Here is a 27,102-nt window from a genome sequence, read left to right as displayed (position 1 = left end):
AAAAATTTGTAGCACTATATGAAGGTACCACCCCTTAGTTATTTGCTGAACTTTACTTGGTTTGCACTGAAATGAAGTGGGAGCAGTTACGCAGTTACTCGGCCTTAGCTGGGGCACGAGAATGACAAAGAAGACTGAGAGGGGGTTATTTCTAAAACCATGAGAGCTGCTTTACCAGTAGAGTTTGAACTCAGCCATAGCAGTCACATTTTCAACCTTGCCTTTGCACACTTAACCCATACTTATGTATATTTACGTGGGAGTTGAGACTGCAAATGCATCATTTTTCGCCCGGAGTCGGAGACGTATACACAGGTCTGGCAATGATTATTGATGCTAAATTAATCCCTGAATTTTGCATATTACAATAATGCATGAATACGAAGGCTCCATTAGGGCACAGTATTTAAGTACCCTAATGTGTGTAAGCACTTTGACACCATAAATATTAATTTCTCATGAAAACAAGACTTCATAGATAAACAAAAGTCCTAGTCCATGAAACACCTATGAACATGCTGAACCGTAAACACTTTGATAATTCCATTGCCTTTGAGGTCAAATGTAAACACAGTGCTGAATGGGACAATAGCATTGGGAGAAAGATACTAACACGGTCATGGAGATCTGTCTCTACCTGCTATTGTGGCCTGATCTTGTCCTCAGTAAAGAACCCAAGAATGCAGTCTGGTGGTGGTAAGTTCCTAAAAATAGGGAGGGCAGTTCTCCACAGGAGACAGCCTTTGGGTTGCTGTGCCGCCCACTAGGTTTTAGTTACGGAGTCTCTACTGACTTGAATCGTCATATCTAGTTCCTTGGTGACTCTCACAGTATTCCTGTAGCAATGCCCTTTGTCTGGGCTTGAAAAATGTTTCTTGCCTTGCTGTGGGAGATGCTGTTCTGTTGGTCTCCTTGGCTACTGCTAGCTCCAGCTCTGAAGACGACATAGAATGCCTGAGCAGGTCTTCAGAGCTGGAGCTGATGCAGTACTTCTCGGTAAGAGGTCCTCAGCGGTTTTTGCTGTAAAATAGAGTTATACTGGTTCTGCAGATTTTGGATGTTTCTAAAGTTGTGGCTTGCCTGTGATTTGCCTTTGCTGACTGAAGATAGCGCTATTCTAAACTGGTCATCACCCCTTCATCAGCATAATTCATTTCCATAGTAAGAAACTGCTGTAAAGAAATTTGGCTACAACTGTTTCAGCAGAGTTTATAGGTTCATAGGCCAACCCAAGCAGCAATTAATTTAAAAGAAGATGTGATCATTTCCTATCTTTTATGAGCATTAAATAATACTTTTTTTTTTCTTTTGGACAAAAAATATTTGACATGTCAAATGACTAGAACAAGAGCTGATAGTATCTATGGTATTTTTAAATATTAGTATTTTTTACAAATAAGAAAATCACAAAGTGTTAGAAAAGAATAACAGGTATGGCATTTTAAAAGCTGGTTTTCTTTTTAACTGTAAGTCTAGAGTTTCAGAGAGAAAACACTAATAAAAATTAGTCAGTCATCATTATGATGTCATTCTCATAATTTCCCTTGAAGTAAACTAGCAAGTACAAATAATATTTGTAATGTCTGACATCATCTATGTAGCTTTCCATTGCTCAGACTTTGGGTTAAATTTAGTGATGTTTCCCATTTGTTAGAGAGAACACCTTCTGGGTGGAATGGATTCCATTAAGAAAATCACTCTGAAGTTAAGCCATCGTTGTAACTTGTTTGAAACAAAACAAAACAAAACAAAAAACCTCCAAACAGGCCAGGAATGATAGGAGTACGGCAGTAGCAATTTGTAAAAAACGTGACCATCTGTAAGAACCAAAGTTTCAGTCCTGAGTCTGAGTGCTCACATGAAAAAAGGAACCATGCTTTTCAGTGACGCTCTCTTTAAATAGAAATAAGCATAATCATAATTGTTTTACTCAGGGAACAATATTCCCTTCCACGTGACATATGCCCATTTATGATAGTTTGACCTGCAAAGGCTTCTTAGAATCACTCAAACTTTAAAAAATATTTCAGAATAACCATGGACTCATTTTTTGTTGCTTCTGCTTTGAGATGATAAGCATTAAAGGACATTTCTAAAAGTGATTCCTTGTTTTTAAGGTTTAACTTAAAACAGCTAAAAAGTGTCTAGGAATCACAGAAAGAGCCATCAGTATTTCCTCAAAACTAGTCTCAGGTTGACCACAAGCACTAACTCACATTTGAAAATCCTTGTCTTATATTTACATTAATTAGAATACTGTCTATTAGGTGATAATTTATGCATATAGAATGGCCAGCCACTGCCTTTCATCTATCTTTTTCTTTTCATTCTAAAGTTTTCTACATTTTTCTAAATGGTAATTTCATTTCATTATTGCTGTCTATTAGTGACAGGAGCTATGTCAGTACCACAATGTTACCGCAATTCTGTGCAATAGCCTATGCTAATAACACACATAGAAGATGAGAAAGTTGTATTTCACATGAAACAAGTCTTGTTCCACTTGTGGAATACACATTCTTGCTTTTTCTGTCTCTTGCCCACTGCGTCCTTTCCCAGATGTAGGCCAATGATGTCTGAGCCATCTCTCTACTCCCAGAAAAGAGCAGAGGAGCAGGAGAGATGGTGGTGAGACATGTTCCCCATTGCCTTCCCCAAACCATCTGTGCTGTTCTGCTCCACAGCACGGCCGACTCATCAGCATCTTCATCCTTAACATACTTTTGATCTAGACAAGTATGTCCCAGTTGAGTTCATTTTTAATGAATTTATCAACTGGAATGATATCTTTCAGTTCTAGTCGTCTTTCAAAGATATGCAGTACACAGATGATTTGGACCAATTTAATCCTACAACCCCAATAACTTTTTCAGATAATACACTGCATTACTTAATATAAACTTGAAAACTAAGTAAATATTATTCATTATTCCTCATGTTTTTATTGTTGTTGGAAGACTTGGGCATCTGTTTTAAGCGGTGTCATTATTTACGCACGGTGACTTCTGCATTTGAATGGACATTAGCTAAATGTGACAGTTACTCAAATTCAAAGTAGAAAAAATGACTAGAGTAGTCAGAATGTTGTGATGCACTGATTCATTATTCCTTGATAAAGGCAAAATTTTCTATTACCCTCCCTCCCAAAAAAAGGAATAAGGAACTCACCCATTTACAATCTATACTTAAGTGCTGAATGGAACATTTCCTGTAACAAAAATAGCTAACATAAACATAATTTCTTCTTTAGAAATACGAGGTATGTAATAATTAGCAGAGCCTCACTGAGCTACGAAAACTACATTCCCTTAGGAGAAAAAGAACAATAACTACTGAAAAAAAGTGACAGGCTATACACAATTTGTTATATCTGAAGAATACAAATATAACTCCTTAAACATATTTAAAAAGTGGTAAATTCACTTCCTCTACAAATTCATAAACTCACAAATATTTCCTTGCAATTGTTCTTGGAACTGATAGAGGAAAATCTCTCAGGGACACATGAAATGTAGTAAGTGTAATATGAAAATTGCCCTTTCTTATATGAAGATTAAACCAAAACAGATACTCTCCGGAAAGCCAGCAGGTTCCCCTAGTCTCTGCTCGTATGGGCTCTTCCCACAGTCTCACTGCATGAAGGACTCACGAACTTCATCAGAGCTGACTGTATGGAAGGAATGTGGACTCAAACATGTGAAGGCATGCCACAGAACCTCAGCAACCCAGTCTCTTGTTAATTACAACTAATATTTCATTTTCTTGTGGAATTTTCAGCTACATAGATGTCTATACACATCTTAGTGTGTAGTGTAGCCCATGCAATTATTTTACAAGCCTTGCAAAGCGTAAGAGATGTAGTGAAAGCTGAAATCAGTAGAATAAAACATTCCAGTAGGTTTTCAGCTTTTTAATTTGAAACCTTTAGACTTCACGATTGCAGGAAGAAGTTTGAGAACGCAAATCAAGCTAAAAAGTAAGAAGGCAGTGAATTTCCACTCCCCCTGTTTCCAAATGGATTTTTTTAAGCACGGCTTTTAAGGCAATTTCATGATTTTGGAGTCTGCCTCATGAGTGTCTGAATGGACAGAAGTGAAGGTACTTTATATGGCTTATTTAAAAATAACATCCTAACCCAAGCTATAAATCATGATAAGTATTTAATGCCTTATGTATATAATAAATATTCAAGTCTAAGTATCTGGTTACAGTAGTGATTAAGAGTTCTGAAAATCAACCCCTTAGAAGACGCTCTTCAGTGGAAATGCTCTTAGTGGTGAGGCTTCTTTCACACCCTTCTATGCACATCTACAGTTCACAGCCATTAAGTCAACAGCGTGACAGCATCTGTAACTTCTGAAGTGTTGTGCACGTCTATACACTTGCAAATCTCATTTGAATATTGTTTTTTGGGAAATTTAAAAAATTCTTAAGAGAGAGAGGAGCCAGCCTGATAAGAAGCTGTATACCTTACAGTGGTTAAAGCAACTGGATGGGGTTTATGGTGGGAAGAGGGACAGAAGGATAAGAAAGATATCTCAGGGGAGGCTATCTCTAGATTAAGGTTTTAATGAGAAAACTTGATCTTCATTGAGTTGGGGAAGAACCACCTCTGGCTGGATAGCCACAGTCAGAAGGAATGAAGTGGAACTACAGGTACAGATTACCGCAGACATTTTCTTTTTCAAATCCTATTATGTTTGCAACAATACAGGCAGAGGACTGACTGGCTGTGGACACCTCTGCTGAAAAGGGCTTTGGGGTCTTGGTAGACAGCAAACTGAACATGAGCCAGCAACGTGCCCTGGCAGCAGAGGAGACCAACAGCATCCTGGGCTGTATTAACAAGAGCACAGCTGGCAGAGCGAGTGATCATCCTCCCTTCACGCTGCACTCACGAGGCTGCATCTAGAATACTGCGCCTGGTTTTATAGGCCCCTGAGTACCAGCATGATGTCGATACACCAGAGTGAGTTCAGTGAAGGGTGGTTGGGGACTGGGGCACTTGCCCTGTGTGGAGAGGCCAAGAGAGCGGGGCTTGTTCAGACTGGAGACGAGGCGGCCTCGGGAGCTTCTTCAGCAAGTGGGGCAATGAATACAAAGACTTACATCACTAATGCTAGTCTAGGATTTTTGGCAAAACATTTCTGTGGCAGTTGTTGTTGTTGTTGTTGTAAAATCCTAATAAGTAAAAAGATCAGTTCACACATCCCATGTAAAGGTCTAACCTATCAAGGTATTGGTTATGTTGTTATGGATTTTCTCTCATTCTCTTCTTCTGTTTTTACTAGCATTTCTAGTCTTAACCTGAGAAGGTTTCCAAACAACAGTTTCCTTAAAATTGGAAGAGGAATTCTGCACTTGATTCATGGCAGGGACTACAATCTGTTACTTGCATATCCTGCATTCCCTGATCATCTGTACAGAGAAATGAGTCTCTTTTACCACACAACATTTATTTACACACAGTAGCACAGCAGGTCTCTTTATGAGCAAAGTGCCATTGACTTTGTATGTGCGTTTGGAGCTGCTTCTCTGAATTTCATCTCTCTTATTGTATATTGCATCCAATATTTTACAATTTTATAACTGTCCCCAGAATTGTATCTTGACAACCCTTGGTCACTGTTCATAGCCTTGGAAATGCTTACTATTGCATCCAGCCCTGACATAAAGCAGACTTTACATGTGAGTCTGATAGCCTAAATGAGTTCCCAAGTCACCTTGATTTGCAGCATATTCAGTTTTTCATATAAAAGCTAATTTTGAGGTCTCTTGGTTCTGCTCCACACAGAAAAGAAACAAAATTAGGATATTTCTGGACAAGGAATCTGAAGCAAAGATTAAAGGTGACAGTTGTATAGACTACAAGACCAGCAGAGCTAAGACCTACCTGCCCCCAGTTTTAGTGACATATGACCCGATTCCCTATCAGGAAAGCTACATGGCTGCTGCAATTTTTGTAAACAATTGGATAATAAATTATAGTAGTAGGAAAGCTAGAGGCAAATCATTCATTAATTGGTGTTGAATCAAAACTATCAAAGCAGCAGCATGTAACAGACAAGTGATTATTTTGCTCAAATGTCATTCCTTTTATGTGTGACAATTCAATTTGTTAAACTTTTTCATCAGAGAAAAAAGAGAATGAAAATATTGCCTTCTCTGAAATGTATTACTTCACCTATTTCTGCTAGATCTTATTTTCTTCCAAATGAAATATATTTTTAGATGCCACCACAAAAAACCCTTTTCAACACTATTTGCTCCAATTGTGTCTTGCTGAACTCCTGAGGATGCTGCTGGGTTATATAGTGACAGTGTTTGTTCACCAAAGTACTTCAAACTCTCTTTTAGATACTGCTTAACACCTGCTTTTTTATAGTTGGGTAGCTACTCGGAGTTGTCACTGATGCTTCTTAAGTATTTTTCAGGACAGAATAGAATAAGGTGAGAGCTCTTTGTGTGTTTCAAGATTCTTCCTGAGGTACATTATATAGAATTTAGTGTGCCATTCCATTACCTAGATTTAGAAAATTTCTCTAGACTTCCTACCAATGTACTCTAATCTTGTACCACCAGCAAATCCCACCACTTAGTTATCATGAATTCTTCAAAGTAACAGTTGATTTTCTAGAAGCAATACTAGATTACATATTTTAAAATTATTTTCAAGATACCGGTTATTTATTTCTTCTATTTGTTTTTCACCTCCTAGTTTAGCAGTATACTGGAGGTTAAGTCCAGAGGCACTGGTATAGAACAGTTCTTCCCTGAGTGCAGTCTGAACCACAATGTTTTTTTTTTTATTTTATGACTAGCAATCTCTCATACTTCTTTCTTCAGAGACACTGTATAAAAACTTCTAGAAATGTAAACTATTTTTTCTTCATTTTCTTACTAATTCTTTGACAGAATTCTGTTTGTGGCAGCAAATTAACACTCACACAAGATGCTTTTTTGACCTAATTTTACAATTCTCTTAATTTTTCTCACCTAAGATTTTGCTAGGTTCTCACTTCTCTGCAATTTGCAAGATGACCTTCAGAGCCCTTTTATAGCCAACCTCACAGATAATAGTTACATTTTGTAAAAATAAATGGTATGACTTCATTATCTCAACTACTCCAATTTTCAGTTCCTTTAGAGGACTTATTTTTAGGGCAATTTATGCTGGTGCTTTCCATCATTTCTCTTCTCCCTCTCTTTTTCTTTCCTCAGCCTCAAGGTGGAGAAATGGAAAATGCTAAACACCAACTATAGGTGAGTCTTTCCCAGTCACTCTCATGCAAAGAAATCAAGCTGTATCTTTTGCTTTTGTACTCTATTGGTCTAGCTAACCGGCCTCTGCCAAAGACCATCACTTAGCTTGAGGAAGTTCTTTTATCACAATGTATTAAAAATTTCTCCGCATTTTTCCCTATTTGTTCTTTAAATTTCCTCTCAAACCTCAGAATATTGCTCTACCATAAATGTCTATGGGACACTGCTACTTACTTTGCCAGTGAAACAATGGCAGGATATAACCCTTACTCTGGTGTTCTGAATTTATATTCTGCTCTATTAGTGTCACTTGAGTTGGATTTCCATTTTATTATAGGATTATTATTTTTTGGGGGCCTGAACATTCCCTTGTACCTTGCTATATTTCTCACCTTCTTGATTCCTGATTGTTCCAGTATATACATTCTTTCTCTGAGTCTAATAAGGTACTTTTAAAGAACCTCCATGCTGCTTCTACAGATTTTAATTTCCTAACTTTCCCCTTCAGGCTATTTCTAACTTCCTCAATATAAAAATCTTCCTTTTTTGAAAAGTACTGTAATATTATTACCTCATGGTAATACCCATGGGAGGATGTTGAACTTAATTATATTATGGTCACTTTTATTTAGTGGCTCAACCACGTTAACTTCCTGAATCAACTCATATATTTCACTCAAGACCTGCATCAAGACTAGATTCGCCCTTTCAGTATTCCAGAATTCTTGTACCAAACGATTGTCTTGTGTGTCTACACACTATTCCAGTATTACACTCACAGGGCTTAAAAATACGTGCCTATGATATACATGAAAAAGTCACCAGGAAATATTTGTTTATTCAATGCACTTTTAAGAGTGCCTAAAGTCTAAAGGGCTCAATTGTCAGTGAAACCACATGGAGTTTTTTAAATTCAAATATTCCTTCTCTGTGCATGAATCAAACTGTATGTTTGGGAGGTCAGTTACACATCTAACTCTGCGTGTGTTGAAATTCATGTTTGTGCAGCAGGAAATCTTGCAGGTTAAATATCCTATGGTTATTTAAAATCAGCAAATGCAAATCACTGGTCCTCCCATGGCTTGAGAGCCGAAACCCACTGAAATAGCAGTTGGTTCCTTATGTTGTAAAAAAACCCCTGAAACTCAAACTGTAAATTAATGATTTTGTGACCTGTAGTAAACAGAAATTGTGACACCTTAGAAGTGAAAGCATATTATGATGTACAGTAATGTACCTCAAGTAATCAGTTGTCGTTAGGCTAAGATTCGGCTGAAAACAAACTTTAGTAATGAACTATATGGTAGTTTTGAAAAGCAGATTGAAATATGGTTTGTCTTTGAACTAGATCCACTGCTTCCCTGAACTTATAAACATGACTTTGAAAGAATGTACACTGTTTTCCTGATTAGAAGTCCCTTTTTTTTTTCCATTACTCATTTATTTCAATCCCAGTTTTAAAATCTAGCTCATTAGAAAAGCATTCTCAGTAACAGAAGTTGAAACAAATATGGACATGTGTATCCTCGTTCAGCACAGTGCAAGACAGCTATTACAATTACATGTTATAAGAACACTAATATTTGTCTGTACTAGACTAAATTTCGTTCTTATTTTATATCCCAAAGTGATTAGTCTTTAACTTTTTCTTAAATTCACCAAGTGAGAAATGTTTGCTTCATTAATGTTATAATTTGTGGTTCACATTTCAAAAGAAAGCTAAAAATAATCTCTGAAATAGTGTGTCTTGCTGATATAAACATAGTTAACTTATATTTTTGCAGCTTCCAGGATTGTTTCACTTCTATAAAGCAGTAAAAGTATTCTGCTCTTTCCATTTTTCTCGTACTATAAGAACCAAGAAAGCAGGAATTTGTTTAGCTCATTGGCTCCATTTATCCTGAGCCAAGACCATGATCTTGGAAACCCTTTAACGTGGCTGAATCCAGTACAAAGTTCTTTTCAAAAAGCCAGTGCAATTAGAACAACACAGTGTATGTTCAGTCTCAAAATTAAGACGATAAAGCTTCAAACAGCTCGAACTGAAACACAGAGTATCATGGACTCAGACCTTTAATCAGTTAAACACAAATCCTAACTCCACTACTTTTTGATCAAATGAAGAATAGTGTAGTTGAGGACAGCATTAAGAAAGCACTATTCTACCTTTTTGCAAAGGGGCAGAATTAACACAGAAAACAAGGAAACATAATGGAAGAAGTGTAAGTTTTATGCAGTCCAGCCTCGAGAGCTTCTCTAAATACTCCAGACAGAGTGATACTATAATACAAGCTATACCCTTTGTGCTTTCTATTTTATCACTGGTTACTGCTAAGTGATAATACACATTTGCTAACCAAATTGGCACATTGCAGAGTCTGTTTTGAAATCCGGTGCTTCATTTTTGAAGCTCTTTTTTTCCAAAAACCTCTCCTTCACTGCATATCTAGTGCCTTTGGATGAATTACAGCACTTAAGAAAATCAAAGAAATCAAGTTCAGTACTAAGGATTCTAGTTCATTGTGTTTCATTTCACCTTCTGAATTGTTTGCTGGTTGTTGAAGGTACGTTTTTGTTTTATTGAACAAGGGTAGGAATTCTCAGGCCTTATTAAAAGATAATTTTAGCAGTGCTGAGATTGAGAGTAGAGTAGTAGTTTCTTTCATGCATTTTGTTTGGGGTTTTTTTTGATCATCATATAAAATGACTTCAGAAGTTACTAGTTAGTAAGTAGCTAATTAAGTTCATTTCAGTCATTTGCCACTGTTTTTTCCTTAGAATACTAACTCCTGGAAGTTGAAATATTTATGCAGATAGTCAAATATAATAAAGTTTATACACATTGATAAAATGTATATAAATTTTATACAAAATAGAGGATTATATGAATTGTATTGAACTATGTTCCTCTTTGTTCTTTTATTTGTGCCACATACATATTTAACATACGATTTCAAAAGTGAAATTATTAAAAGGCCCATATAATTTGTAAGGAGAATGTATCTCTACAAAAAGTACAGAATGTTGCAAAATACTGACTCATTAAACTACAGCAAAAACACAGTTTTAATTGCTTCTGCTTCAAGAACTGAAATTACTTTTAAATTAAGTAATTGATTACACATTTTTTTACCAAGCATTTGTAAATAAAGGGTTTGATCCAATTTTATCTGTGGCCTTCCCAGCCCCACAGGCCTTTGGAGAAACATGGATACTGGCTGTGAAATAGTTTTGATTTGTCCCAGTCAGGGGCAACCTAGCAGAGGGGGTAAAACCTGACAGACGCTAGTTTCTCTTAGGCAGTTTCCTAATAGTCTCTACTTTTGGATTTGTCTGTTGCTTCAAACTTTTGACATGACATTTGGAACTTCACTGGCAGGGCTGTGATTTGTAAGTAACTGTAGGGACAAATTTTAATAATCTCATAGGTGGCTTGTTAAGTTTTATTTGATCTTACTGACTTATTTACACACGCACACACATGCTTGTTAGATGAGACCACTGACTTCTTGCTCTTTCCCTCAAAAAGTCACGATAGCAATAGTGTCCTGATAATACTGTCCTGTCATATCCTGTAAGGCAATTATTGGGGAGGAAAGTAGCAGTAATGGAAGGTGCCAACATTTTGCATTGCCTTTCTTCTAACCTGAAATTCTATTTATTTGACTAGATCTTTAAAGTGTTCAAGGCTTAGAGCATGCATTAACATACCTAAACATTGTCTGATACTTGACAAGGAGAGTCAACAGTGCTTAGTCACATCTTCAACTAGGCTCCTCTGAGGTGTACAATATTATTTTACATTCATTAGTCACAATTAAACATTCAGTTTGTAATGGAAAGGTATGTGTTTTCTTTACAGAAGACCTTGAAATGCTGTCCTGAGAGGAGTTAACTTCCTTCGAATGTGGTTCCTCATGAAAACTGATCACACTTCCAAAAAATGATGGGGATACTTCAAGTTTAAGTAAGTACTTTTCTTATGTAGTTTGATAAAAAAAAAAAATTCTCTTCTCCTTCACACTACAGTGTGACTCAGATCCATTCATCTACTAGCACTTTTGGTATGTTGTCTCTGGGCTGTTACAGCGATTGAGAATCGAGCTAATAGAGATTCACAGAATTTTTAGGAATGTCAAAAATATGAAAGTTTTTGGTGATTTATTCCCTCTTTTATTTCTTTTCAAGGCATTAATTTAGCATAAAAATAATGATTATTACATAAATTAAAGTTGTTGCAATTCAGCTGTAGGGATTGCGATTCAATGCCAGTGAAGATAGATCAAGGTTTTAAGAAGTATCTGCTGTAAATTAAAAACAAATGGTTGAAAGTATTTTGCAGACCTCTCTCCCACAGATTGTATATTCCATTTTCCAAATTAAATCTAACAGAGAATATTACTTTATTGAGATTTATGGAATAATTTCTTTAAAAATTCCAGCAATATGAGAATGCAGGCAGACACTAAGAGTGAATAAAAATAAGTGTCAGCTACTAAGTGGTTTCATCTTTTGGAGGGTTTTTTTTTTCCGGTAATGGGAAAAATTAGTTCTGATTGTTTTTTAAAACTAAAATTATATATAAACCATTAAATTAGGGACAGATCATTCGTCCAATTTTAACTGCAAAGGGGATAAAGTGGGTGGAAAACATGATAATGTACCAGTGCTCCGTTGGAGGAAGTGTTCCTCCCTCAATCCAACTTGCTGATCCTGTCTAAGGAATAGGACTTAAGAGCTTGTGAGAAAATGTGTGTAAGAGGATATAGAGGAAAATTGTTCTGTGGCATCTGGGGGAAGTACATATAGAAATAGCAGTTGGGCTGTATTAACTATGAAAGTATATATGATATTCAATTTTTAATCTCTTTCAAGACAAAGTCACAACCCATTTTCTGTATGGCATAGTACAAGGGATATAACACCAGAGGAAATCATATAGCTATGATGGACAGGAAAGTACACAGAAGAAGTGTGAAGGACGCAGTACTGGTTTTGAGAACTCCAGTACTTCATGGGTTCCCTAAAGTATTCTAGGACCTCATTACAGATTTTGGGGTGTCCAAGAGCTTGAAGGGATGATGAATCTTGGAGCCTTAGTGGACTGTTAAACCTCCTCCCATTAAAGAAAAACATGTGGTTGAAACTGTTGGCTAAAAACCATGGAATTTTCTGCGTAACTTTATTCCTTCTTTGCCATTTTGTGTTGGATATCATGATCTGCCTGTTATATTTCAGCAAACACAATGATTTCCTTTTAATTAGATAATTACCATGTTATTCATTGGTTTTGATCACTCACTTCTAAATTCAGCTTTTGGTTTTAACAAATGCAGTTTCAGAAGATGATGGATTTTTACATTTTTAAAACCGCTAAATGTTCGAAAAGGATTTGTACACATAACAAAATTAAAGTGGGGATTATCTAGCACTGTGTGTGGGATACAGCTACAATCTATACAGTGCATGGAAAAGAAACTGGCATTCTCAATTGCACTGCACACATCTCAGTAATAACAGGGTATGAGGCATACAATTTCATGGAACACCCACAATGAAAATTATTCTTTCCAAACAGAGAATTGTTTTGGAATAAGTTAGGTTAATTGGCACCATGGGATTCCTCTCAAGGAAACACAGAACATTAAAATCTACACATGTGCATGTAAAATGATAAAGTATTATCTTCTTTCCCCTCTCAGCTCCTCAAATCTAAGACATGCTACCCAAAATCAACAGAAACGATTATGTTTTGTTGATTCAAATTTCCTTAGAATAAACTGGCAATTCTTCATCTGGTCAGCTTACAACCGGAGAGTCACTGCACTGTTCCACAATTGCTAGCTTGGGTATGGTTATCTAGTGCAGTCTCTCACACAAAAATAGAGGTCTCTAGAGCTTTTGGCACATGCTTTTCAGAATTGTAAGAATCTTTATTTTCTGTGCAAGCAACAGAGCTATATGGTGGTAAGATATAGCCTCTTTCAGAGGACTGTTGTGCCCCTTTTAGGATTAGAACCAAAATCTGCAAATGGTTAATGGGAAATCCAGGCATATTTCACTGTCATTATATAGCCCTTGGTTAAAACCCTGATTGTATTTTAAAGTTTCTGAATACAGTTGAAGTATATTAAGTCCGCCCAAAAGTATTATCACCCTCTCAAAAATCATAAAGAACTTATCACTAACAAAGAAAAAAATTTTCCTTTTCATGAAGAAGGCTGAATTCTCATGCAGGCTGTTGTGCTGTGTGCATTGTGTCTATTTCATTAATGTTTAAGGTCATCATAAACAAGGACATTCTACTTGATTTATCTTTAAAATGTCCTATACTTTCACATTTGGCCATTTGGACCCCTTAACCATTATTTCTTTCCTAGTTTTCTGCCCCAGTTATGTCAAGACATTTAAAACCCGTTAATTGTGATTCCTAGTGGGCATGTCACAGGTGAGGTGTGGCCTCAGAAATGATGTCTGTTGTGCCACAAGACTGACTACAGCTCTTCTGACCTCTTGAATGAGTGAGAAACCCCCATGTCCTGTGACCCCCCATGACTTCACATGTAAGTCCTCTGCTGAAGAATAGTCTTCATCACTTCCCTCTCTGCAGTCTCCAGTGGGAAGCTGAGGTGCATACTGGTTGCCTTTGTCATTTTTGCAACCATATAGACAATGTAGCATTTCAGCTTCTCACCAAAGACGTCCTAGAGTCTCCCCTTTCATACTCTGAAAGAGGAGCTCCAGGACACCAAAGAATACCCCAAAACATATCACTGTTATATGCCAATAATTTTATTTCCCTTGCCACTCTGAATGGGCCTATGCACATATCTTAAATGGACTTACCATTTAATTAGTTGTAGTTAGAAGTACAGGAGCAAGACAGCAGATAGAATTTGCACTCAGCATTGGCAGAATTAATTGTAGAATGAAATGAAAATTATACCTTACACTGTTCATAATAGGATATATGTCACATTTATATTCTGTACTCTAACATTGTTATTTTAGAGGACTGTCCCTTTTCTTCATAGACAGATGGGAGCTTGGTCTGGTAGAACAAAGAGGGTTTACTTTCCAGAGTTTTCATAGACATTGTTTCTGAGTAACTCTGAAGAGTTGCAGGCCTGTTAGGTTGAAGAAGGAAGAATTTTAGATAGGATCGCCCAGTTCTCCTTCCAGTCCTAAAGCCTGGAGAGAAGTACATCCTTCCACTGCTCCCCTTTCTCTCCATACATCCAAATCCCCTGTTTGGGAGTAATTGGTCACAAATTTAGTAGCCACTATAAGTTTGGCTTTCTAGGGAGTAGAGAGCAGAAGATAACCTTTGCTGAGAGTATAAACTAGTGCTTAGTGGACGAGAGCCCAGCTTGCTCTGTGATTTCAAGGCAAAGAAGTAGTTCAAGAAAGGTTCATTGATTTCACCCTCATCCACGTAAAAATTCAGAGGAAAATAAATTGAGTGACATTACTGGACTTGGATGGAAGGATTAGCATGAACTGTGTAAATTGTGGGTCTTTTGTAAGTAACATAAATCCTGTGGGTATCGATGGACAGTGTATGCGTTAACTTAGGTCTGTACGTCAACGTGATGAAAAACCAAATGTACATATCCACTGTGAAGAGGAATATGTGAGAAGTTCTATCAATGATAGAACTGAGCATACAATTCAGCAAATAACACAAACAATCTGATTCTATTCACACACTAAGTTTTAAATAGATTTTATCACTGGTTTATTCTAGTTTTTTGTAGCAGCACTCCTCACTGCAAAGGCTGCACAACCTATTATAAGCTCCTTGAAACATGCTGTGCCAGTGCTGGAGGTAGTGGTATTTTTTTGATTTTTTAATTTATATTTTATATTGAATGATCTGAGTAATACGTATTCATGTGATTAAATGTTATGTCGTGATACAAACTTGAAGGCATAGCAGAAGTTTCACTACTAATTCTGCATTCCTGCAAAAAGGTGCCTACGGAGACAAGGTGCTCATTTGACCCTGAGAAGCTCTGGAATAATTGGCTCATAGCAGTATAGTTAGCATATTTAATACCTGACAGTCTGCTTTCATAGCCTTATACTGAATATACGAATGGCTATGTTCCACAGCACTCTTCATGGCATCACAGAAGATTCCTACCTGAATCACTGGATCACTCATGAATAAGACTTTGCAGGACTGAAAGTACTTGTGCTCTGATGTAAAAGCTTACTGTCTGTTGGTTAGAAGTTTTAACTCTTCTTCAGACTATTACTTGGACATTTGCTGAGCATACACTTAGAATAATTGTTGTCAGATACTTCTACATTTTTTTCACTGCAAAGAGAATTGGGTGTTAAAATATTTACAAGGAATTATATAGGAATATAGCATTTTAAAAACTTCAGGAATTAAAAAAACCCTTATAAAGTAGTCTTACTGATTAATTTGAAAGTAAGATGAAATAAAAAGGTGATTATGGCTTAGGATTTAGGGGAAGTTTCTGTTAAAATTTAAGTGTTTCTGACAAGGAAAACCATAGTCGTAGAGTAGAGAAGAAGGTGACGGAGGTCAAGGAGTCTATCTCATACATTCTTAACAGTGATCTCCAATACCATTTCATTGAGATTTTCTGTCCCTTTTCCCTTCCCTCCCCTGCCCTGCCCTGCTCTTTTCTTCCTCAGAGGCTTTGTCCTTTATCACAGTATTCCCATGAGAGGTACTAAGAATATTTTCTTACTAGCTCAAAAAAAAAGAAAAAAGAAAAGGTCTCTACACAAGTACAAGTGGTAATTCCGTAACGGCACTTTTAAGGATACCCATTTTGTAGGGATTTCTACTCTAGGCATTCTGCGAGGCAAAGTGCAACAGAGTGCATCCATTCTTGCTGGCTGCTTAGTTTATGACCCTGTAGTCAATAGATACACACCAGAACTACACCAGAGCTTGGTCACAATCAAAAAAAGTAGCAATAAACTGAAAATAACTTAAGGATCAGAAATGACAAGCAACTGAACGTGAAGCCCAACTGCAATTCCATACCTAAAGAGCAAATTCAGTCGGTGGATTTATAAGTAGAAAACTACAATGTAACTACAGGGACTTGATTTTACCACTGGCAGTAGTAAGATGTAAACTTGGCTACTCTGTACAGCTCGGAAGTCCTTCATTTTAAAAGGATGTTGGGAAAGTTGAATGATTGTAGGGAAGGACCACAGAAATGATGTAAGGACTAACAGTTGTAGCCCTAGAGCTACTTAGCTTTTCAAAAAGTATTTTGAAAGGTGAATATAGCATTTAACTCCCAAGAGAAGTGGTAGGCTCCTTTTTTGTTGTTGCCAAATCATACCTTGATGCCTTCCCTTCTGAACAATACATTTTAGACCAATATATTTTAGACCAATACAGGTTATCAGGCTCAGGAGACAAGAGAATAAGTGAAAATTGATGTTGTGCTACATTTTATGGTGGCTGCTACTAATATAAAGGTTTCAAAATCTTAGGAGATAATACAGTTAATAAGATAAAATACAGCCACAGGAGTAAGGAAGTTTGGAGAACTGCTAGAGCATTCAGCATTTTTCTGTAACTTAGATAGATACAATCTTGAGTACAAGGTGACTGATCCTGTAATAATAACATATTCAGCACTGCTACATCTCAAGAAATAATTAAATTCTAGTATTTAGAATGTTTTGATCCTTTTTTTTTTCCTGCTGAGTGCATTATGGGATAAAATCATACTTGCACGATACTTCTAAAGCATTTAATTATTTTGCCTAACTTTTTGACAATAGATTCAGATACCTCATACTATTTTTTCTCGATAATTGATTAAGGTCTCCTTAAATGCCAGTGAAATCAAAGTACTACCATTATTAGTTCAATAACTTCTCATTGAAACTTTCCGCCTCTCTTCTACTTGGCAATAGTTTAAAACAAAAAGAAAATGACGGTCGTGAAAATCAGTCCGAAAGAAAAAACGGGTACTAATATTTTCATTAAAAAATTGTCTTTGCTACATAACTTTGAAGGAAAAACTGTAAAATCTTGTCCTGTAACTAACAACTCTCTTCACCACAACATAATGGAGCAGTAAATCACCAGACCAGGGAAGCAGACTTCTGGGGTTTTTTTCTGGTAAATGCTTATCCTTTTCTTCTACATACATGGCACATACTCAGGGTACTTTGTAATATTAATGGGCACAGCTGATGGAATCAGTATTTTCTCCACTACACTGGGCTATATATTCCTAAATAGTTGAGCCCAGGTGCATGTCCTAGATTCGAGTTAGAGGTGCATGTCTCACTCATGTCCTTACTCAACTTTGGGGCAAGACGGAGGTGCACAGCTTCCTTCTTTTCACCACATTCTTGAGATAGGGAAGAAAAGGCTAAGGGTGACAGGAGGGACTTGGCCAAGTGCCCAGTCCATCCACACATACTACAATACTTATGTGGCCAGCGTGACATAAAATACATCGGAGAGGGCCACAGATGTTGAGTTAATAACTTCTTCATTAAGATCCATTCATGGCTTCCAACAACTTAGTTGAAGAATAGAAGGTCAAAAAAGCATGCCCGCTAACTGTACTGTCAAAAAGGATTAGAAGTTGGGAGATGTGCAGAGAAAAAATGTTTCTTAAGTTCTTGAGAGCTTTTTTTTTTTAATCTTCAGGAAACCTGCATCTAATTTTCTCTTGAGTAGGGTCTCCAGGAAGCACAAGCTACCATCATCCATTCATGACATCTCTCTCTGTTATGAAATACTTCTACATGCTTGTGCTAATTCCTTCTGAGATACTGGCAGCATATAAAATTATCACTTCTTCTCTTTCATTTGAACTCCTTAAAATGAAATCACAACTGTCAGATTTTCAAGCAGACACCTCAATGGCTTCAATGAACATTAAAAGCCAATGGACCAATAAAACACATGCATCAGGTTGTACCACTCTTCTTACTTAATTTCCGTTTATATCCACAGACCGTCACAGGAGTGACAGACAAGAAGCAACTCTAGATAATCCTATTTATGTGCTTAGGTTAGCAGGACCAGTGAAGAGGCCCTACAAGCTCACTCACAGCAATGTTAGGGGCTCCAAATGAATTTCATCAACACAGGGACCATTAGTTCTGTTAGAGGAACAAAACAGCATCTTTTTAGGAGGGTATCATGGCTGATTGCTATACAATGCAGTCACCTCTCTTCCTCTGTTTCTGTGTATTGTTTTCCTCCTTATCTGACTGCCAGTGCTGTGATGAGCAAACCGATGTTAGTGAGATCAGAACTAAAGTTCAGGATTATTTTTATGAAGAAAATACGTAATTTCTGTTTCTTGGTTATATCAGCCTCAAGATAGTTTTAAGTATATTCTTTGGAAAATCATCATGCAACAGATCTGCTGCTTTGTGACAATATAACGATTTCATCACTCCTAAATTTCCTCTTTACATTAGAAAAAGAAGATAAAATCAAACACCACTATTTTACTCCATCTATCAACATTAAAAGTATCTTATTGGGATAGCTGTCCAAAATGCTTTTCAGAGGCATCAATTTAAATTACCTTTCATTCAACAACAGCTGCATAATCATTATTATTATTTACTGGATACAACATATATCTATAAAAGTTTGAAAAAATATTTTACTATTGTCACTAGAGTTAAGTATTTGTTTGTATTTCAGATACAGACAAAAAATTAACAAACTATTTTCAGACACTTGTGTATAAAAGAGAAAATTCTCACACTTATTTTTAGGGAAAAAGAATCCTTTGCCTTTTCTTGCTACCATTGTTCCAAGGTTGGAAAAGAGGTGAACGTTTTTTGTTTACTTCAATGGAGAGCCTCTGTGTTAATGTGAGAATAACGTGGATGAAGTTACACAGGAATTGACTAGATATTTGGGTGAACATCTATGAATCTGTGTAAATGAACAGACAACTCAAAAAGGCAACATGTTACCTTGGCAAAACACTTCACTGGAACATATGGGCCTAAGTTTGATCAGGGACAACTGAAAATTCATTGATTTCATTTTACTTTTTTGCTTACAGCACTATATGAGAAGAATCAGGCACATCAAGCAAAATGTATACACACGAATTCATCTACCTTACACTACAAGCATTTCTTGAGTAGGCACAGAGGACACATTCAGGGATTCTCACACTTTCTATGTGGGTGCAGTGGTTTAGATAGCTGGGTTTTTTTAATTTCTGGCTCTACACTATCTGCACTGCCTGCTGGAAAATTGTCTATCCACATAGTAGTCTCCATTACTGATTTCTACTTTTAAAGTGTATAACAAGTAAGTAAAATCAAATACCCTTCAAGCAGTATTTTGACAGAATAATTGCTACTGTTCTCGCAGTCATCTTGCATCCTTGTAGGTAAAGGACCATGAACAATGATTATAAGAATCAGACTGCAGGGGATAAACATAAAAATGTTTAAGAACCCTTCTTTTAAAACAACCATTTGGATTGTGTAGGTTTTGTTTTATTCTTCTTATTTATTATTTTATATAATGTACTCATTCCTCAAATTCTTGTACTTTCCCCTTTCCATTTAAGAGCTGGAGTATTGCTTCTAGGCACATTCCCTTTCTCCTTACCTGTGAAGTACATAAAGCCTCCGTTCTTGCCAGCCTGCATTAAACACTGCAATACAATTATCCTCAGTCACTGAACTGTTATCTCAGGGAATTGAATTAGACTTTCTACCTTACAGAACATCAAATTATTTACACAAAATGTTATCGCTGAAACAGAGTTTAGAGTAATATATGATGGTTAGGGTAGTAAAGACTAAAAAGATCAGGTCACTGATTTAAAACAGAACTAAAAGTTAAATCTGAGTCTGAGGGTAGCTGTTGTGAGTTTTATCAACCAGGCTATTGCCTATTCAGAAGCATGGGAAATCAGTTTTCCATTTAGCCTTGCCTCTAAGTTCCAGCTGTAAAAGTTTTCTCAAAGTAGGTTTGTTTGGGAGTGATAGCAGTTCTGTGGAAAGTTTCAGTGTCAGTTTTTCACAAGTACAATCTATCAGAATCTTCGGTTAAGAAATATGAAACAGCCTTATACTGATGTTCAAAAATATCCCTGCTAAGCCTCTTCTGTTTTGGTACCCTGAACATAATGGTTACCTACAGAGGCAGAAAGGGAAGTGTTCAGGAAATCACAGAATCATATAAATTGGTTCTTTTCCTGGAAAAAGTGTCATGTATTTCCTTTCTCTCTCTCTTTCAACACAAACCAAAAACCTCTGAGATATCCTCTCAGAAACGACTATCTTAAATTGGCTTATTGCCCTTATAGCTAAAACACAAAATGATTAGTTAGCATGTGCAATGCATTTTAAATCAATATAGTTTGTCACAATTATTATTTAAGGTTACTCTGTTGATAGTATGTCAATATATCTTTCATCCATGAAGGCTTTATGATATATAGTCCTGACAAAGTCTTGCAGGTCTAGGCAAAACCTGATTACAATTTAAATTTGCTTTATATATCTGGATTTTACTTGCATTTCCACTCTAAAATGTGACAAGAAATCAAAACGGAACAACACTTAGGAGATTTCCAAAGTAAAATACCCCCCAACAGACTTACGATTTTTCCAGTAGTACTTACCCCATACCTAGATGTAATTTCTTACCTCCACCCTCCACTATGTTCCCATCATTGCCCATTCACCATTCACTCCCCTGACCATGAAAGTCATCCCATTAGACACGATGAAAATTGTTGCACCAACCCGCCTGCATGTCTGAATTTAGAGGGTCGGACCCTTTTTACGTTCATCTCAAATACATGCCGTTTTAAAGCAGCCTCCCACCAAGAGCAGCTTGTGCCACATTTGAGGTTGAGCCAAGAAGGGGTGAGCACCGCTGCCCCTCTCCTGGGGGTCCCTGCGCACTCTCAGCCCCCCTCCAGTGTCCGGCTCCTGGGGCATCACTGAGCACCCGTGGGTCAGGGGAGGCCCTGAGCCAAACTTGCTCCCCCTGGAATCACAGCCAAACTCAGCTGAATTCAGTGGGATGGAAATGAGCCCAAAGGAGGAAAATACAAAGATAATGCTGTGGGATGCTGGTGTTGGATAGTTTCTTCTGAATTTAAAGTGAGGAAAAAATGAAGGGAAAGAGAAAAATGTGGTGACAGTTATAAGACACTATGTTTTCCCTTCCTGAAACAAGAAAGTTTTCACTTCTTTGCCAGATAGAACTGTAGGGTCTGTTGTCATTGCTCTTCTTTTTTTATTATTTAAATTAAAATAATTTCTGAAAAATGTATACAGGCTAAAATATAAACAGATAGAGATAAGTAAAAAAATCCAACCTTTATTCCACTTTGAACAAGCTTGTGTATATCCAAAAAAGGTTCCTTGAGTATGTCTCCTTCAGGACTGAAAATCTTCACATATCCTTCTTTCTCAAGAATAAAGAGGCGATGGGATCCATCCCCACAATGTACTGCTCCAACAGGCTGCCTTAGTCCACTCACAACCTCCTGAATACAGAAGCAGTTGTGCTTGTGTTTTCTAAAAAAATTTAAAAAAATAGTGAGAAATTTCTTTTTTCTCATAACCATGACACAACAATGTCCCTAAAAGATAAAGTGATTGTTCTGCAGTGATATTAGAAACACAGCTATACAATCCAGAATAAATTATTTCCTTCAATGCATGCAAGCAGATAATATTGAAAATCAGCTTGAACTTCACTTGAGCAAAATTTAGTTTGTATACTAGAAAGAGAAAATTAACAACTTAGATCTGAAATGTAGAGGAATAGGAGAGAAAAAATTTGGTAAAAAAAGATAAAACAATTCATAAATACAGAATTTCTACTGTACAACAAACAGTAAATTCCAGCAATTTGACAAAATCTGGCTTCTAAAACCCATTTAAAAATAGTGACTTACGATGAGACAATCTAATTTAATTATTTTCACAATGCAAAATATGTGAATGAAATAAATTGAAAATCATGAAATAAATATTTTACTAATAAACTTATTGTAGTTGTTGAGTAATGTTAAATTCAGGTAGAAATGACTTCCTAGAACTATGCACGATCCACAGGGTGGACTGTAACCAAGATCCACAGGGTGGATCAAACCAGGATTCTAACACCTTTTCAGCAACACAAATATCAAATGGCACTGAAATATTGAAGCTAATGTAACTTTCTCTTCTGACATACACTAGCAGCAGCAAAAGAAAGTAACATCTGGAAAACACAGCTGCTGAGCATAAGCACACACTGAGCTGTTTCACTGTGAAAACCACAGGCTTTGCTAGGGGTTTTTTTCAGATTAAACAGCATTTATCTTTATGAACCTGCTGATCTCTTCCTCTTTGTCGTATTCTTCCATGTGGTCCAGGGAGTTAGAAGCTGGCCCTCGCACTTGTTTTCTTGGAAAATCTGGAAAGCATACACCACCATCTCTTCTTGCATAGTAAAAGCAAAACTCATCAGCTGTAGTTCGGAGAAAACCTTAAAAATGCAAAAGAGCATACAAATATTTAGTGTGTTGTCATGCCTGCAGTTTTGTGCCGTCAAACTAATCTTTAAATAGATTATACATTTTGTGGAAAAAGAAGTAATTTAAAAAAATTTTTTAAACAGTCTGCTATCTGCAAAAAAGGCCTGCTCTCAATAAATACGAACTGAGTATTACCTTTTATAGTTTATTCATCTGTATTTGTATTAAACCTTATTTTCAGTGTGCTTAAATAAAAATACCAATTCATTCAAAATGACACTACAGTTCACTCATTAAAAAATTAAGAGGCAAAGTTCAGAGTTGAGACGGTTATACACTTTTCCCTGATTTTAACCCTATTAATCGAGTGTAGTATCTGCTGTAAAATAGATTGAGCAGCTTTCATTTAACTTTTTTTTTTACGTGGCTTGTTGTAGTAAAAAATTCAGTAAAGACTTCGGTAAAAGACAGGCAGGAAAGACTTTGTGGAATGCTGGCAGCAAAGGACATCAGTCGGAGAGGTGAATAATTAGTTGTCTCAGAAAGCAAGAAGTACTGCCGAAAACTGCACCGTGTTGACATGCAGTTGGCCTCTGGTTGACTCCCGGCATTAGAGTGGGTGAACACATTGTCCCATCGTGAGGTCTACTTCCTTGGCCCCCATCCCCTGAAAAGGGGGCTATGTCTCATGCTGCACTGGAGCTGGCTTTAAGCTGGCTTGGATGAAAGGTGGTCTTTAGGTTTTAGGTTAAAATGGGAAGGAGTTTGAAGACCCAGGGAAACAAGAAGTTGGTAAAATGAGAGCCTTTGAAGAAAAACCCCGCCGCTACTGATATTACACTATGTTTAATGACAGCAAAAATATCTACTTCTGTCCACAAACCTATTTCTAGTAATTTCTATCCAGTTTTTAATCTAAGAAGATAGAATTTGGCTAGTTATACATGTACTATTTTACTAAAACAGATGTTAAGATAGTATGTCTTAAGTTACCTTCATTCCTCTTTGCGTTATTGGCATACTGTGTTAGGATGTACTATGGTCCAGGACATAACTCATAGACTACACAGAATTAGCACTTAATTGGAATTAGAGGCCTAATTTATGCATGGCTTTACCACTTGTGAATAATGCAGTAATCCATAGATTTTGGCCATAAAATCTCTGGCTTACAATGTACAACGAGAGCTGATCAGGGACAGCTGTGTTTCATTGGAAAACGCCAATTTCTTAAAAGCAAAGCTTTTTCAGAAACATTATCAGTTTTGACAAAATTTTAGCTAACATGATGTTTCTGGTCCAAACTCAAACTTCTGGTCTAAATGAAAAAGAGAGAAACAGACAGCAAACCTCATATCACTATACTCCAATGTCTTGCAATTAGGGTGTTTCATTAGGAAGAAGAATATTCAGGTCAATGCCCCTCATCTGTCAGGCAAGAGTTTGACCCTAAGTCTCCCATTTCCCAAGTAAATGTCCTAACAACGACTTTATTAGCTATCCTGGGGTGGTCTCTCTGTGGCTTTCTTCATGGAAAATTTCGAAAGAGTTCAATTTCTTCCTTATGTGGAATAGGAAAATTTTTTAGATCCCAGAATTTTTGTGGAGTGGAAAGCCTTTCCCACCCAACTATACTTCTTTTCATATGCATCTTCCTTTAAAAATATTGGAAAAAAAACACGACAAAGCCTGCCTTTGGTTTCTATAAAATAATATCTGGAAACACATGGTAGTGTGTTGTGGTGTAAAAGTTTAATTACCATGATTTGGAGTTTCAGTAAATATCATCTCTGAGGAGCTGGTTTTAATTTATAGTAGTTATTTGGAGAAATTGGGAGATATTATTTCAAGTGGAACAACTGAAGAGGAACTGTGATATAATCACGGACTAGTATTCCAAGGCTTGTAGATATAATGCCAAAATCAAAGGTAACCTAAAATCTTGCTGTTGAATTATTTGACTTAAGAATACACAGTTTTGTCTTTAATAATTTATTTCTCTAGGCACAGTGGATCATTCAAGAAAATGCAATAGCACATTAGAGGTGTACAATTTCTAAGAATTTCTAGAATTTTCCAAGTATACCATCTACTATTTACTAAAGATAAACACTATTTACTAAAGATAAACTACTCTTGGCTTGAATGTTATCTTTAGTCAGAAAAACTGAGAGCATATTATGATCATATTGTTTACTCGGTACAAGTTCATTTCAAATAACAATCAGATGCAAACTCACTTGACTAATGCCTTACTCAATGCCTTTTCTTATATGCAAGACTAATCCCTTTTCCTTATGAAATATTTTAGCATGCACTTAAGTACATGTTGTGCTGCAGCTGCCTTTTGCTATTTAGCAAACCCATCAGCAGGTTCCAACAAAGGATAAGGCTTATGGTCCTTTTTCCTTAGAAATGCTCGTAAAAATGGAGTTTGAATTAAACTATGAAAATCAGTCAGTAAATTGCTAAAATGTTACGTTACTGGAAGGAATGTAACCTCTGTAAATACAGTTTCACCTGTGTATTAAGGATGGAATTTTGTTCTATAAAAACCACAGTAATTTAAAAAAAAAATCTGCTTGTGTTATACGGGCTAGATTTAACACACTAGCAGCTTCACTAAAGACAGTTAGAAAAACATTTGCTTCTACTCTCCTATCTGCTTGTAGCCATGTAGTGTTTTCTTTATTGTGCTTAGATTGTAAGGTCTTCAGCGTAGAGTTGGCCGTTTTGTTCAGTGTTTGTACAGTGCCCGGACGAATGGTTCCTGACAAGTGCCCCTAAGCACTAGAATTGTTTGGAGAAAAAAAAAAAGATCATTTTGCTCAGTCTGAGTTTATTCAAATACAGCTTTGTCACTGTCCTCTATGAGAACTATGCCTAATAAGGACTGCAACATTTGGTCCTGTGTGAATTTCTGTACTTATGACTTTATTTTAAAAGACTCATACATATCATTATGAATTTCCTACCAATTGTGTATGTGTTGACAGAGCAGTGCCCGTGTTAACAAAGAAAACTGAGAACATAAAGGAAGATTAAACATAACGTTTAAGTGTTGTACATGTCAGATTTTGCACAGGCTTGCATTTCTATGCTTTTAAAACTTTCTGTCTGGCAAACAAGAATCAAACTACAGACTTTTCAGTTAAGGCAGTTACAGTGAAGGCTTTCTGTGTTCGCCTTTATAAAAAAACTGTGGGAATAAGGTGCATGACTTCAAGCTTTCTCAAAGGAAAATTTCTGCTCTCAGCTGATCCTCACCTCCTCTCCCCACTAGTATTTGTGGTCAGTTATTCCTCACAGTGTATCTTCCTTCCTATCCTACCAAATTCCACTTTGCTGGATTCCCTGCTTACCTATCCCCCTGTCTCTTCTCTTTGATATACAATTCAAATGTTGTGGTAGCATTTGTCTTGGTCTTTACAGCAAGTCAAGTTCCTGTTCATTCCTTTCCTTGTTTGCACTGCACACAGGATTGAGTATCACCCACTCATCTGAGTAGACCTACACTGGCTTAGAGTGCATCTGGAAATCAGGCTCACCTGCTTTATTCCTGCTATTACTGACTTTGAGCATACAGTTCAGTATTGTGTAAAAGTAGCATTCTCCCGATGTTTTTTTTTTTTCCTGATTTGCACTTTTAACAGCTAGATGTGAATTTGTTCACAAAACCCACATTCTCTCTCTTCTCAACTCTCAGTGAAAGTTAAATCAAAGAGGTGATTCCAGATTGATTCTTCCAAAATGTAAAAAGTTCAGTGGTAGCTCACATCATTTCCTACTGGTTTCCAAGTGACTAGGGTCCCCCTTCTCGTACTCACACATTGCACAAACCTGCACACAGGCAGTGCCAGGGTTAATCCCCTTGATGCTCTTGTTAGCAGTAGCAACATTATGAGCCACTACTATTTTTCTGCAGGTTGACTATGTTGACTGTGACTATTAGTTGACTACATTAGAACTTCTGGAAGTGTTGTGTGGCTTGCGGAATTTCTTAGAAGATTTAAAGGATAGGGGGGAATGGCAACAAGTTCCTGCCTGACGCAGCAGGCAAGCCTCCTCTGTGACTACCCCACCTTCCCAGGTGCCCTTGCATAATAGGTACAAGGCTCTGCAAATGGAACCGAACGATAACAAGGACGATGGTTCATCTAGCGTGGAGGTGTCCCCGAGGTTAAGTTGGCCTACGCCTTGCGTCAAAACCACTTCCATAAAGAAAAAAAGACAGGTGATTGTCAGAGGAGACTCTCTTTTGAGGGGAACAGAAGGCACAATATGCAGCCCGGACCCACTTTTAGGGAAGTCTGCTGCCTCCCTGGGGCCCGGGTTAAAGATGTGAAGAGAAAGC

At 36.9% G+C, this 27,102-nt stretch overlaps 1 protein-coding gene across 1 annotated transcript in view; it reads right to left on the bottom strand.

Annotated features, from left to right (window-relative positions):
* Positions 1-27,102, bottom strand: part of HHIP (hedgehog interacting protein) — a 74,681-nt gene that overhangs the window by 33,851 nt on the left and 13,728 nt on the right. The window contains exons 3-4 of the mRNA XM_059826916.1: positions 22,603-22,759; positions 21,600-21,801 (exon numbers count right to left, since the gene is read on the bottom strand). Of these exons, the coding sequence (XP_059682899.1) occupies positions 21,600-21,801; positions 22,603-22,759 (359 nt within the window). The remainder of the gene's footprint in view (positions 1-21,599; positions 21,802-22,602; positions 22,760-27,102) is intronic.

Source organism: Gavia stellata, chromosome 19 (genome assembly GCF_030936135.1).
Source record: "Gavia stellata isolate bGavSte3 chromosome 19, bGavSte3.hap2, whole genome shotgun sequence".
Lineage (NCBI taxonomy): Eukaryota > Metazoa > Chordata > Aves > Gaviiformes > Gaviidae > Gavia > Gavia stellata.
This window is presented reverse-complemented; position numbering and strand designations above follow the sequence as displayed.